Source organism: Maylandia zebra, linkage group LG22 (assembly GCF_041146795.1).
Source record: "Maylandia zebra isolate NMK-2024a linkage group LG22, Mzebra_GT3a, whole genome shotgun sequence".
In the NCBI taxonomy this organism is placed as follows: Eukaryota; Metazoa; Chordata; class Actinopteri; order Cichliformes; family Cichlidae; genus Maylandia; species Maylandia zebra.
Genome location: NC_135187.1, coordinates 25,163,905 through 25,179,056, shown reverse-complemented (window position 1 = coordinate 25,179,056; position 15,152 = coordinate 25,163,905). Strand labels below are relative to the sequence as shown.

The 15,152-nt window shown below is 42.1% G+C and overlaps 1 protein-coding gene across 5 annotated transcripts in view; it reads right to left on the bottom strand.

Moving 5' to 3' along the window:
* dlgap3 (discs, large (Drosophila) homolog-associated protein 3) overlaps window positions 1-15,152 on the bottom strand; it is a 154,291-nt gene that overhangs the window by 21,800 nt on the left and 117,339 nt on the right. For all 5 annotated transcript variants that reach the window (XM_004547790.3, XM_004547789.3, XM_076879072.1 and 2 more), the window contains one exon: window positions 4,296-5,452. In XM_004547790.3, the coding sequence (XP_004547847.2) occupies window positions 4,296-5,378 (1,083 nt within the window). In that variant the 5' untranslated portion in view covers window positions 5,379-5,452. The remainder of the gene's footprint in view (window positions 1-4,295; window positions 5,453-15,152) is intronic.

Below are 15,152 nucleotides of genomic sequence, written 5' to 3'. Positions count from 1 at the left end.
GTAGTGACCAAAAGAATAACAAGTTGGACTAGAAAGAAAGATCATATTTTTCACATTGTGGCTGCTCAATTTCAATGCAATTAAATGCAGAACTGAATTTAAAATCCTTCTCTTCACATCCAAAGTTCTGAAAGATCAGCACCCATCGTATCTTAAACACCTCATATTACAATATTACCCCAATAGAGGACTTTGCTGTCACAGTTCAGGCTTACTTGTGGTTCCTAGAGTTTCCAAAATATGAAATAGTACTACTCCTCAGCCTCCTGGGGGATTTTCAGAAATCAGGTCATTGAGAATCGAACTTGTCAGAGATTTTTAGTAGTTGCACCTATAGTACAAATTTCATAATCCTACGAAAGCTCATTCTTGAGTTATCGCATTCACAACATTGGGTGTCCACGCCACTTGCCTGCACGGCAGGGTGACGACAATAGCCCATCAGCCTTTTAAAGCTTAGGGGTAGAAATGTGCAGCTGAGCTATCAGCTACACTATATGGATAGAAGTACAGTGCTACCTAAATATCACACCATAAGAGCTGCTCAGCCATGGAAACCCATGCTGTGAAACACCCGACACACTGTTTTTGTGCTGATGTCCATGTAAGAGGAAGTCTGGAGCTCTGCAGTTAGTGAGTCAGGAGAACGTTGGCAAACTTTGTGTCGACCGCGCTCTGGTCTGACTCACTTGGTTGAATTGCTGCGGTTCCTAAATGTTTTCACCTACAAATATACTAATTACAGTTGATTGTGGAATACCTAGGAGGGAAGATATTTCACAAAGTGGTTTATTACAGTGCTGGCATCCTGTTGAAGCACCACAATCAAATTCAATTAGCACTTTAGAATGAATGATTCTTTCACAAATGTTTGTAAAGGCAGGGTGCTTGGTTTTCCAGACCTGTGGAAATGGGATTTCTTCTTTCGGCTTCTCTTTTATGTCGCCACAGCAGATCATCTCCCACCATCTCGGCCTGTCCCTTGCACTCTCTTTCTTCATGCCAACACTCTGCATGTCTTCCTTCAGTAGAGCACTTCTGTGCATATGGTGACTCAGACCCCTCTGTTGTTGATTCAGCTTCCACTTTGGGTACTTTTAAGATTAGGCCTGAAACTCTCTGATTTTGATAAACTTAAGGTACTATATTGGTTGATCCTGAAACACCTGCATCTGAATTTTCAATAACTTTGTGTCTACTCTCTTCTTCCCCCTCACTCCCACAGGGACGGGACGCAGATGGCTGGCCCTCCCTTAGCTGTGGGTGGTCTCTTCCTGTTAAAAAGCAGTTCTTCCTTCTCTTCATGGCTAAGTGCTCATTCACAGGGGATCATCTGATGGTTGTTATTCTCTTACTAATATTGCAGAGTCTTTACCTTACAATATAAATTATTTGCCAGTCTCTTATTACAAGTGCCACCTTTAATACACAAGTAATAGAGTTTAAAGGCAGCTGTTGGGTGTATGATATCTGCTCTTGCTTTCTCAGGCAGTTTCAATTTGGAGTTGTTGCACCTGTGCTGCTGTTAGTCCTGACATTTCATCCTGGTGAAACAGACCTGAACAGCTTTATATCTGCAGCTCCAGTGAGCTGTCTGCTCTGAAGCCGTGGATCAATCTGGCCTGCCCTGGCACATCTAAGCTGGGCACAATTCACTCAACATACTGTCTCTCCGCGCCTCCCCAAACCACCGGTGACACCTGGAGATACGAGAAAAGCTGCAGCAGGGGAAGTTCATTTCGTGTCCTAAGGTGAGAATGTGATGGTAGCCTAAAGCACAGGGTAAACTGTGTGGGGTTTGTCCTCAGAAAAGCACGAACACACAGACGACCCTGCTCTCGCTGTCTCCTCTATCAGCAGACCTCAGCTGTGTCTAAAGGATGAGAGTTGGAAAAACACCAGGGACTCCTGTGGCTACCTGCTGTTTCCGTAGAAACACAGCCTGCATGGCAGCTCTACCTCAACACAGCTGGAGGTTTCTGAGCTCGTGTTTGTGTGCGTGCGTGTGCTCTCTGAGATGCCACTGTAACAGCCAATAACAGTCTTTAATTAACCTTTTCTGCCATTTTAGGAGATAAAATGAGTGAACGGGTTCTCTGAAAATTGCATGCGGCAGATTCAAGCTACAGCGTGTTGACAGGAGGCAGGTAAGCGACTGTTGTAAGGGACAGGTAAATAACACGGTGGGTGAAGATGATTATTGTTTTCTGACTCACAGCAAAATGCCAGGAGAGTCCATCTGGCCTCTTAGGCAGACATTTAACCAAGAAAAAATACTTTTCACTTGATTTTTTTGAAACCTTTATTTAAGAAAAAGGGTTTTTTATGCTTTTGAAAAATTCTTGTTAATTTCCCCATTAATCCAAAGGCTTTACCACAAGGATCTTACCCATCTTTGATTGTATTTTCTTCTTCTAATTTGCTTTCTTGAGCTTTTGAAACAAAAATTGGCTGTGTTGCTATTAAAGGTTTGTTTCTATAGCAGGAAGATGGCATTTTGAGTAACTGAATACCTTTACTTGTGTATTCAACTGGAAAAACCAGGGTCTAAACCAAAATTGTAGGGACAATGGTTGCTTTTCTTTCCTTGAAACAATTAACCTTTGGAGGGACAAAGCCTAAATTAAAATCAATGGGTATTTTACCTCCCCAGCAGTCATCACTCAGTGGGTAAAACTTTAGAAACTTAAGGACGGGCTTGTAGACCTAAACTTTTCTGATTGGCCACTTGAGCAATCAGAAAAGCTCTACAAAGCAGTCTGTCTTTGTCGTCTTTGACAAAGACAAAGATGACAAAGACATCTTACTTTAAGGAGTACCAGAGAGATTGCTGGTTACTACTTTCACACATACACTGTGCACTCACTACTAGATTTCTATGTTATATTTTTTCAGCTCTGCACCTTCCTCACATGGTGGTGAGGTAGTGTCTGCACTTTTTCCTATTTTTTTTAAACGTTTAGCCAATTAGTACATTAAAGCATAAGCTATAACTGGATAGCCTATAGGTCAAATTTCAGTCTGGTGGTCAATAAGGAGAAAGACAGAAGACAGGCAGCCTATAGGAGAAATGTCAACTTAGCATGTCGGCAAGTGTAAACTGTCAGCATCTGACAGAGCCTACAGTCCTGCCTCCTGGGGAAGATCTTGGTTGTGGTGTAGCAGTGCTAACACTATTAGACCTGGGAAATCTGGAAGTTGGCTTCACTCTCTGACATTGTTTGTGGAAGAAACGTGTGTATTATATTTAACAATTTCCTATAGTTAAGGCTATTTGATGTTCGCCAGAGAAATGCAGAGAAAACGAAATCGTTTGTCACTTATCACCACTGAACCTTGGAACCTTCTGGCAGACTGAGTTTTAACTTTAAAGACATCAAATACTCCAAAGAATGCCATGGGGAGATGCCAATCATGGCAGCATGTTTTCCATTTATTTATATTAAAGCATGTGTTTCATACCTTAAATCATATCTATTGGGGTGTCTAGAACATAACGCATAAAGCATAAAGCATAAAGCAGCAATTAAAAAAACAAAACAAAAGGAATACAGGGTATACTTGTACTGTATATTCTTTGCCTGTGGCAAATTGTTGCCTTGATCTCGTGGACGTGATAATCCATCCATGGAGAATGTAAATGTCCAAGGCTGTCAGATCACTAATCATCTTTAACCTGCCAGCTTCCAAATACAAAGTCTGTATGAAGTCCAATTGAGACAATTTACACGAAAAGCTGGAGGTAGTTTATGCAGTTTTGATGAATTCACAGCGAGTAAGTGGGTAAGCAACACCCTCACTTAAATCAAAGTGTTTCCAGTACTGACATGTGTGTGTGCTACATGTGTTGTTTTCTGATTGTTTCACAGCACTTGTGTTCTAAAGCACAGCTATACAAGCCCATACTTCCCCACAAGCCTGTGAGAAGGCACTGCATTGACAGATTTTGTGTTATAACTGAAGAGCAGGCTTCATCTTGTCTAGATGCCCTGCGTCTGTGTGTCTGTACTGGCTGTCAAATATACACATGGAGATGCAACACAGACTGAGAGCAGAGGCAGAAGATGTGAGATGGTCGACATGTTTTTATAAAGTCCCGTACACAATGATAGTTGTCGTTATGGCAGCGGACTAATTAGCCTAATCTTCAAGGGTCTGAGACAGTGGAAACAGAAAAACAAAAGTTCAAGACAATCTTTTCATTCCTTAAAAATAAGTTTGTTTTTTTTTTTGCTTAACACCAAACCACATATATATTTGATTACACATTTGCTGATATGTAGGGACAGACACACCTGGAGATAGTGGAAGGTCCTCTCCTTGAGCTTGCTCTCAATGGGCACCAGGGCTTTGTCATAGGCTCCTCCTCTGGTAGAAGGATACACCTCTCTAGCCTGACTCACTGTCATGGCTGACCAGGTGCTCCTCTTCAGGGAGTGACCGTGATGCCCGTGCTGTCCTCCTCCTCCCTCACTCCCCACCAGAGCCATTGTTGTGCAGGCCATGCACTCCCCAGACCCCGGTCCGCCGCCTCGTTCCTTGGGCTTCTTCATGGTGAGCTCCTGAATGGCAGCATCCAGGCTCTCATGTCCTCTGGGATACCCCGGTCTACCCCCACCTACCAAGTAGCTGCTGTCACTGTCGAGGTTGTCATCGGAGCTCCACCAGCCCGCTGTCCGGCTGCGGTGGCGTCTGCCTGACTCATGCCGCGAGTCTCCACTCTTGCTACGTTCTCGAGACTTGTTCCTCCTGGTGGAGCGAGACTGGTGGCCTGAGTAGTGGCCCTCCTCCCCTCCACTCCTGTGGCCCCCACCTCTCTCGCTCCTGTAGTCCCCTCCTCCCCTCGTACCGTTGTACTCCCGTTTGGATGGCGCCTCCAGGGAATGGGACTTGGCAAAGAGGCGCTGCACCGAATTGACCAAGTGGCGTATGCGCGAAGGGCTCTCACTGCGTTGCTCAGCACCCCCACTGGCAGTGCGCTGGTATTGCAGTGTGTGGAAGCCATCATGATGGAAGGGCACCTGCTTCTCAAACTGGTCCATCATGTTTGAGGGCATGCGGTGCATCTTCCCCCCGTGGCCTGAGGATAGGCACTCTTCACAAGAGTCAAATGACTGGAGAGGTGGGTGCTGGTTGGGGTGGGAGCGGGGAAAGGTGCCTCCTCCAGAGTGACTATGGGAGTGTGAGCGGGAGTGGTGCCTCTCCAGCGCCAGGGCCTCAACGGGACCTCCCCCAGGGTAAAAGTGGCCATCGCTGTGACCGTGGTAGTAGTCTCTGCCTGGACCGTCACAGTCATCAGGCGTGCAGTGGCAGGGACCTCCTCCACCACCACCCGAGGAATGCTGAGACATGCTCCGGCTGACATGGTACCCTTTCATAGGCGCCGGGGCATGGTGTGCCGTCCGGGCCGAAAGGGGGCGCTGTGGGCGTGACAGGGCTGCACCTCACTCACCTGGTGAGAAAAACAAGAAATAATGTGAAGACATTTTATTTAAGTGTAGCAAAGGAACAACAATTGCAATGTTGTAGACTGTTTGGATGAAAGCCATTTTTTTTTGTCTAATTAGGCCTCTCATACCTGTCAGAAAGGACTAAGACCTCAAAGGGGTGTTTTTTTTATAAAACTTTGAGTACAGGTATAAGGTAAGATTAGAGGCTCACATATGGGAGGTGCAGCGATGGGACATTTGTGGTAGGAAGTAGATTTTGATGATTGATGTCAGGATTATTTTCTTTCTTCTTTTCTTCTTTTTAATGCGTGAATTGAAAGTGAAAACAATGCATTGTTTTTTTTCTGATTAACATTTTTATTGATGTTACACTTCATTTTTTACCTAACCAAAGACAAAACAGAGCAAACGCGAACATTCATCCCGCGGCTGCAATAAGCGGCCGGAGACAGCTTTCCTCTTTTTATTCATCTCTAAGACTGCAGGGCTGATAAATCAAGAATATTAGCCTTTCTTTCTCTCTCAGTGTGTATCTTCAGTTGTTCTTCTCCCTCTATCTAACAGCTTTTGCTCCTCTTTGACATTTATCGTTTTATTCATCTGCCCAGCGCTCCGTGTTATCTGTCGTTTTCTCCATCCAGGCCTGCAGGGAGTCTTTGAGCATTCCTGTGATTTAAAGCCGAGGAAAGCAGGTTGTATATTGATCACCTGCATCCGAATGCAAAGGAGCTAGAGAGTGGCTGCAAGCATCCAAGCATACTGCAGAGGGATTTCGGCAGATGATTACCAAATGAACAGCAACGTGATATCAATGGGACTAGGTGAAAACCAACCCTACTGTTGCCTCGAGAGGATGAAAGTGTAGTGGATGATGGGATCCTCTCCACAAAGCTAATGCAGGACCTGAAACGAGTGTACCTTGTCAAGCAGCAGTAAAACCTAAGTAAAAGTAAACAGAATGTAAACAGGATGAGGGCTATCTCTGGGTTTCCTTTCTCCTCATGACATGGATAACAACTGAGATTACATTCCAAATGTGGTAATCATGTATTTCATTGGACTGGCATTAATTGCTGCTGGTGTAATCACATCCTCTATTAACCACTTCTCCACTAACTATATAATGAATCACGGGCACACAGCCTGTTCATAATGCACACGAGCATTTGCCATCATTTCTAAATTTGATTAAGTTGAGATTGAATTACTCGATGCGAGCCAATATCGGGCTGCTCGGCTGGATGGGATTCACTGAGCTCCTGCGAGTGTATTTGCACTTGTGTTTGCTGGCTTTCACGCTGAGATGAGAGATAGGGGACAGATGCTGGGATAATCATTAAATAGAGCGTGGCCTGTTTGCCTTGATTGGCTGAATGAGAGCTGCCACCCAGAAAGCTCACCCACATCTAGCCGTGTCATTGGTGTGGCCGTGACGACGGGCCTCTCCAAGTCAGCGTCCAACCATGGACAGATTTTAGACAGTTGTGCCACCTGGGCGGACCGAGCCACCTCTCATTAACTCTGTGGCTTTATGATCATTTCACTGCCAAAAAATAAAACCTGTAAGCATTTTCCTTTTTGACAAGGTATAAGCAGTGCACAATTCCTACGGGGAAATGTAACAATGCTGCCATTACTGTGCAATACTCTGCATGTTGCAGTGAAAACAACAAAAGCCCAGAAGCTAATAATGACAGTAAAGTCAGTAGCTGTGACATTATGAATTATTATCATCTTCCTTTTGTCGTTCTATCCCTCATTCCATGGTTGTGTGTTTGTGTTGCTTTCAGCAGGAGTGTTTTGATGGTTTTTAAAAATCAGGTGGCAAATGGTGACCCCTTAAAAATACTTGAAAATTTTGATAGTGGGTAGATCTTGTGTCTCCATAAACATGAATTAGAAGATGGGACTGCCCTATAACAACACAGTAGTAATGCTGAAGCACAAGATTTAACCTCAAGGTAATGGAGCTGACAAAATGCACTCTGGTTATGTTAATTTCTAGTCTTTCAGCTAAACTAGTAATAAAAAAAAGTGGTGTTTTGGATCCCATTATTAACACAAACATTTCAGTCCAAACCGATATAGTTTGGATTATTCAACATTATATAACCACAGTTAAAAAGATTAATCGAGAAGGAGAACTACTAATACGACCATACAGTCAAGATAGTATCTATCTTGGTTGAACAATGGGACGGTCTAAGGATCTCAGTGAACATTTAAGAAGGAGAATGATAGACTCACATAAGCTTGTAAGGTCTCTTGGAGTGATTTCAAAACAACTGCAGATTCCAGGATTATCATTACAAGCAATTCTATGTAGGTACAAGTTATTCAGATATATCTCCAGTCTGCCAAGGACTGGAAGAAGACCTAAACTGTCACCCTCAAATGAGAGGAAATTGGTTAGGATGTTCAAGAACAACCCAGGAGCTGTTTACCCTGATTGTTTGCATGTTTGGAGGCTTTCAGACCTAAGAACACTGTACCAACAGTCAAGCATGGCGGCAGTAGGATCATGGGCTGGGGCTGTTTAGCTGCCAGTGGTACCTGTACATTGCACGAAAGAACAATGAAGAAAGAGGACTTCCTTCTTCAAATTCTTCAACCTCACCTCAAGTCAACAGCTAGATGATTGAAACCTGGACACAATTGGGTGCCTCTACTGGCCAATACTCCTTTTGTTTGAAATGCAGAAAGCAGACTAACCTTAAGCTTCTTGGTCTGGTCCGAAAACCAAAAAGTTTAAATGAACATTAACAATTGAAGCAATGTTCGGATAATATAGCAGCTAGCATTGGGTATTAGTAAGGCCCCAGTAAAACAGGCTTGGAGACTCGTTAGCAACCATTGGTCTCCCTAACCGACTGTGAGTGATTGCTGAGAGCTGCTGTGAAATCGATTGCTAAGCTGTCACACAGGCCTAAAGACCAATCAACGATCCCATCGTGAAAACCTTGAGAATGACGGTAGCACCATCATTATCTACTATGTCATCACTCTGTGATAAAATGGAGGCTAACATAGCATTTAGACGCAAACGCATTGGTAGTGCTGTTGGAGCTTGAACACAAACATCAATTTCTTCTGTCATAAGTATACAGGTCAGATAACATCAAGGATCTCTTGTGTATTCTGTTTTACATATAAAAATTAATGTTGATATTTCATGTTTTAACAGCGATTCAACGTTGAATCTGAATTCAATATCAAATAACTTATTGAGAAAGATATTTTATGCAGTGTGTTGTACTAGCAGACTGCAAAGTGAGCACCACCACTCTGCCTGAAGGAGTAAATTAAACCCTGTTCTGTTTATTATGAAGTCTTTGGCTTTGGAGCAAGCTGCTGGCTGGGAGCTGTCAATCACAATGACACACACACACACTGAACATGTGGCTGTGCACACACACACACACACACACACACACCAAAAGGAAACATATGCACACACAGACCGCTAAGATAGTAAGGTATGAAAGACACATCTGAACTTTGGCTGTCACTTTCTCTTCATTTCCCTTTCACTTCTTCTCTCTCTCTTCTCAGTCTCTCTTTCTGACCTACTTCCATCCATCCTCCAGTCATGTCTCCTCCTCCCCAGCTCCTTGTTTTTTCTTCTTCATTTTTTAAACTTGTCAGTATGTCTGGCCCTCTGCATGCCAGCACTATGTGTTGAGTTAATTACAAAGTTTGTTTCCATTCTTCATCTCATGGCCTCTGTCATCCATCAGTGTTCTCTTCTGTGCATGTCTTCTGAGATAACTGAGGTATTATAGCATTATTTACACAAATGTTACACAACAAATACAAAAGAGTTTCAAGGTGCTTCTTTAGTTCTATTGCAGCCTTGTTCTCCATTATTTCTACAAAGTGTTTTCAACACTATTTAAAGTGATTCTATGCACTTTCCCCTTTTCCCCCCGTTCGTCTTTACCAGCTGAGACATCATGATAGCTTTTATTTTCTTTTTTTGCATGCGTGTATGTTTTGATGACACAACGTTTAAGCCACAGTATAGCTGTAACTTACAGTGTAGCCTGGAGTGTACTTTACCTGAAATGTAACTACATGTTGCGAGCACGCAGAGCTAAACAGCTGTGATTGATCTGCTTCACAGAAGCATGCCTTGTAAACACAGTATATTGATTAGCAGAGGGAAAACGCCTAGCTGAAACAAACTGTAAAAGGCTCTAATTGCATCTACATTGCCCACAATGCCAATGCCATAGCTACTATTCTGTCAGAGTTGCCACGTTTCTTGTTTTTATATCCCTGACAGCAAGTGAATAGTTTCCAGTCTGACATGAAATCTTCTGTCTTTGAGTAAAAGTAAAAGTGAACATGATCAGCTCAGGTTCACTCCTGATGGACTGAAAGCAACACCACAGAAATGCAAACAATAACAAAGTCAATACGGTAGTGACTCAACCCAGGGCTGCAAATAAAGGTTTTTTTGACGGCTGTTCTGTCTGTTTGTGGACTGTTTTTGTCACTGGGGCAGGATCGCCAAAACTTTTTAGGGGACTACTTCAGATGAAAACAAAGGTTGAACTTGAAAATAGGGACAGGCACTGGGACCATTGCACCCTTTCCCAACTTTTTGTCTCACACTTGTAACTTTAAATTTGACCTATAGCTGTTTTCTTTTCTTTTTTTTAAGTCTCTGATGGATTGGATCGTAGAACCGGATGGCAGGGCAGCTGGTGCGATGGTTTCTAGTTTGTGTTTTCCTTCAGTAATTCTATTACTGTTTGGTAACCTTCCCCCTCCTTTCAGCGTAGGCAGAAATATTCAGTAACTGCTCAGTTGGAGCCGTACAACACGCTGCTATTGTTTAACACTGCTTGGCATCGAAGTGATTGTTACAGAGGCTTTAGTCTGGAGCTGTTTCATTTTAAATATTCATGCGCTCATGCCAGCTGCTCTGACCCACTTTGCTAACAGCTGAGTCTGCCCGCTCTCCACTGTGTCCGTAGCTAGTAGGTCAAAGGGTGTTTCAAATCAGTGAAATGTAAAATTTAACACCTGGAAAAGTCTAATTGATAAATGTTTTTTTTCTTTTAACTATGATTTTTTTATTGCTTGTCTGAAGGCAAGGTAGCTCAAAAACATCATAAGAGATTTTCATCAAGATTAGTGGGGAGACAGATTTTGTTTCAAAGAAAAGACTTTCCTTAGACTGAGATGGCAAACCAGTTGTAGGCAGGAAAAAATATAGCTGCATGATATATGCCCACTTCTAATCAGTCATCAGCATCTACAGCGTGGCTGGAATTGTTTCCACTGTGAGTCTGTATGTGAGTTATCATGGCAAAATACGGCTGTGTCACATGAGGAAACAGAAGAAAAAAGAGGAAATCAGGATGCACAAAGTACAGAGGAACAGAGGAACTGGGGGAGAGAACAAGAGGAAAACACTTAAGAGCAACATACAATCACAAATCCCCCAAAAAGTTGGGCTGCTGTGTAAAATGTAAATAAAGACAAAATGCAATGAACTGCAAATCCCATGAACCAATATATTATTCAGAAATGAAATAGTTAAGCTTGGAAAAAAAAAGTAGTTTTGAATTTAATGGCATCAACGCATTTAAAAAAAAAAAAAAGGGACAGGGCCATTTTACCATTGTGCAGCTACTTGTTTGCAGGTTGGCAACAAGACATTTGGTTGTTTAGGAAGAGGGGGGAGTGGCGGCGAGAGAGAGAGAGACAGCAGAAAAAGAGAGAGAGAGAGCGAGTTTTGAGATGTGAGAGATTTGTGACGTTTAGCGTGTTTGGAGTGTGTAGTTAATGTGTTTTCTTTTGTAGTTAGTGTGTAGTGTTGTGGATAGTTTTGTGTTGTGTGTCAGAGCAATGAGGTGACTGCTGTCTCCAGGTAGAGAACAGGAGTGCACAGGCTGTGATGTTCTCCTTTATAGTGGACAGAAATGTTTGGAGTGACACAAATAATTTGTGTGGGATCTTATTTAATGCAGAACAGCTGATTGTTATGTAAATAGTTTGAAATGGTTATAACAAAGGGTAAAAGGTAAATGGCTGCAAATAACTTTGTTTGCAAAACACGTGCATATGATTTTAAAATTGAAGATTTAGATCAATTGTGTTAATACAGTATGTCAAAATGAACACATGAATGTAAATTCAGACACGTGAGGCTGTGCTGAAAAGAATGATACCAAACAAGGCAAAGTAAATAGTTTTTAAAGGTGAAATGTGGAGGAAACATCAAAAGTAGTTAAAAATTGCCAATTATACCCTGGACCCCAGAGGGTTAAACACTTTTTTTTAAAGTAATGCAATAGTTACTTTTCAAGTAATTAATAAATTTTAGAGTCTTGTAACTCAGTTACTAACTCAGTTACTTTTTGAAGAAGTAACTAGTAACTATAATTAATTACTTTTTCAAAGTAACTTGCCCAACACGCAAAAACATGTAAATTTTAAAGTCATTTAGTCTCATCTGCATATATCATGAATGAACAGTTTTATATATTTCTCCCCATATGTTTTTCTACAGACAGTAGCTTAATGGGGGACAATAGCAGACAATCATTTGGACAAGGCAGGCACAACCTTGGCTTTCACTAAAATGGGCTAACGCTGTGAGGCAGTGGGTATTGTGTGCCTGAATACTGGCTTTGTTTGAATGCAGATACAATGAACCAAGCTAGAACGTGGTCCGAGGCAGATACGTCGACCCATTTAAGAAAACGAGGTGAACTTGCATAGAATGCTTATAGAATTGTAGTCAAACAATAGGAAAGTTTTTGCTAGTTTGGTGTCTGCCCATATGTGCTGGTACTTCAAAGATAGTATTAACCACAGGCACTCTGAAAGCCCATAATGGCAAGTGGGACAGACAATAGTGAAATGTATGACTATGGGAATAGGAAATAATAGAGGATTGGCTCAGCTATGTGTTGGCATGCACTTCCTTTTTTTCAAGCCAGAGACATGCATGCTGGGAAACTGGCAGAAGGACTGATTTGCTCTTCTCAGCTTTTAGCCATGAATGATCTATTTTCATTTTTCCACTGTCTTTCTCCGATATGCACACAACCACACCACACACTCGCTCACACACACACACACACACACACACACACACACACACACTGTTCTCTGGCAGCTGAGTAACTGCTGTAGCTAACCCATCATGATCCAGAAGGAATCAGGGATGATGGGAAAGATTGAAGATTTCAAGGATGACCTGGAGAAGAGGACCCATAAAAAAAACACAACTACAGAGCCAAGTTGAGCTACTGCAGTTCATTATCTCTGTGCATACAGACTGGAGAGCACAGGTGGGTAAAAAGGGTGTGAAATTTTAAGAAAAATAAGGAAAAAAAAAGTGTATATAATGGCTGTATTTGCAAGTTTGCAAGGCGCTGTAGACTTTTCAGTGGGAAGTGGCAGAAGCTAATATATATAAACATGGCGGTGCTGAAAGGTAGGTTGCACATTCGCATGAATGTGTGCCCACATACACACTCTAGATGCTGAAATAGTTGTTGGTGAAGGCAGCGGACAATTGAGTGGTGCTGGAAATGCCTATGAGGGACAATAAAGAGTGAGAAGGGAGAAGAGATGTAGCAAGAAAAACAGAAGGGTAATGCTAGAATGAGAGGCAGAGGGAATATGACAGTGGATGTGTGTGCGTAAGACAGAGAGATGATGGTCACAACACAGGGGAAATATGCTCCCATCATAAGGGCAAAATTGAAGAGTGCCTAGGGGGCAATTCCTCTATTGCGCTCTCTCCGTCTCCTCCTCCTCTTGCCCTGTTTTCCCATCTCTCGTCTTTCCCATATTCCCTTGCACAAACCTGTGTTCTCCTTTTATTCTTCTACTCCGGTCTCTCAGAATAGGTTGGCAGAAAATGTTCAACAAAACCAACACCATTAGTTTAAAGGAGGTGCAGGGTTAGCACGATTTTTCTTTTAAAGCTACCTGAGGGATGTCTCTGTGGTGGAAGTCTAGAATATATTATCACAGATATACATCTCTGGAAGTCAAAGACAATTCTAAGAGATATGCAATCATCTGAATTTTCCATGGATGCAACATGGTGCTATGAAAACATCAAGTGTTCTGACACAATTGGTAGTTTTCATTGCCCTTTGCACACTCCAGTGACCCATATTAGGATTGTGCTATTTTGCATGCATGAATCTGTCCACTTTGGTCAATTCAAGGCACCAAAACAGTTTGGTACAAGGAGATACTCTGTCCATGACTAAGCAAGGTTACAAATAAATATAAGAACAGCATGCTGAATAGTTATTATATATTTAATGGTCTTCTCATTGAAGGTTGAAAGTATCCTTATCAATATATCCAAGGCAATAGTGGCTCACATAACTACTCATTACAACCAAATTATACAGGAGAGCATCTGTAAATGTGCAGGACATTGAGCCTTGAAGCATATGGGCTACAGCAGCAGAAGACCACACCAGGTGGCACCTCTGTAAGCTAACAGCAGGAAACAGGCTTTGTGTAGGCTCACCGAAACTAGAAAATAGAAGTTTAGAAAAATGTAGCCTGGTCTAATGAGTCTCAAGTTCTGCTGCAGCATTTGATGTAACCAAAATGAAAGCATGGCTCCATCCTGCCTTATATTAATGGTACAGGCTGAGAGTGGCGGTGTGGGGGAGATTTTCTTGGCATGCTTTAGGTGCCTCGGTACCATCAGAGCATTGTTATTGACCATATTCATCCCTTTCTGACCACAACATATCCATCCTCTGATGTCTGCTTCCAGCAGGATAACTTTTGGTATCAAAAACATGAAATCATCTTGAACTGGTGATTAAGATTGATTAAGCTTTTACAATCCAGAGGAGTGCTGTGGCTTGAGGTCCCCAGATCTGGTGAGCTCAACAATCACCAGATCTTAATCTTAAAAACCACCTTTTGGATTTGGAGGAACAGGAGATTCATATCATGTTCAAATTGGTTCTTAACCTAAGAAAAATGGGAAACACTGCATCATAACATGCTAGCAAGCAGGTTGAGTTTGGATTTTTCTTATTAATATTAAACACCCACTGCATCACAAAGAATGCAGACAAAATTTAGACTGTGCACTTGAGTATGCAGAGCAGTGCAGATCTGACGGTGAACACTGTTCTTTTCCTCAACTGACAGTTCAGCAGTTAAACACAGATTTTAAGTTTATACTCTGGAGTTTTTATGTAGTTTAGCAGCCCTTTTCTTGCATGTATCCTGCTCTCCAGCTGAGATCTTGGAATTCAGTGTCTCAGTATCTGACAGATCATTTATATTGACTTATATCGCAGACCCCCATGAGAACATATCGATTCTGCTTCCCCTTCCTCTTCACGATCTGAAGATTTCCTGAGAGAGACACATGCATGAAACAGACACTTATACTGTATTATTTCTCTATTACTGTGTTACTCATATCCTCATTCCATCTACATAGTTAGACACTCTAATTTGCTCTTGGTCAGATCGTGCCGGTCTTTTGTAAATTTAACTGCCTGTCTGTGTACTTACATTTGCACATTGTTAGTGCATCACCTGGAAAACTTCCATTCCTATCTGTGCTATTTTTGATTGCAATGCAATGCTAATTAGCCCCACTTAGCCCTTAATTGTCCATTATAAGGCAATGAACTTCCCACTTACTTTAACAGCCTCTTGAAATCCACTGTAACGAAAATCCCACTA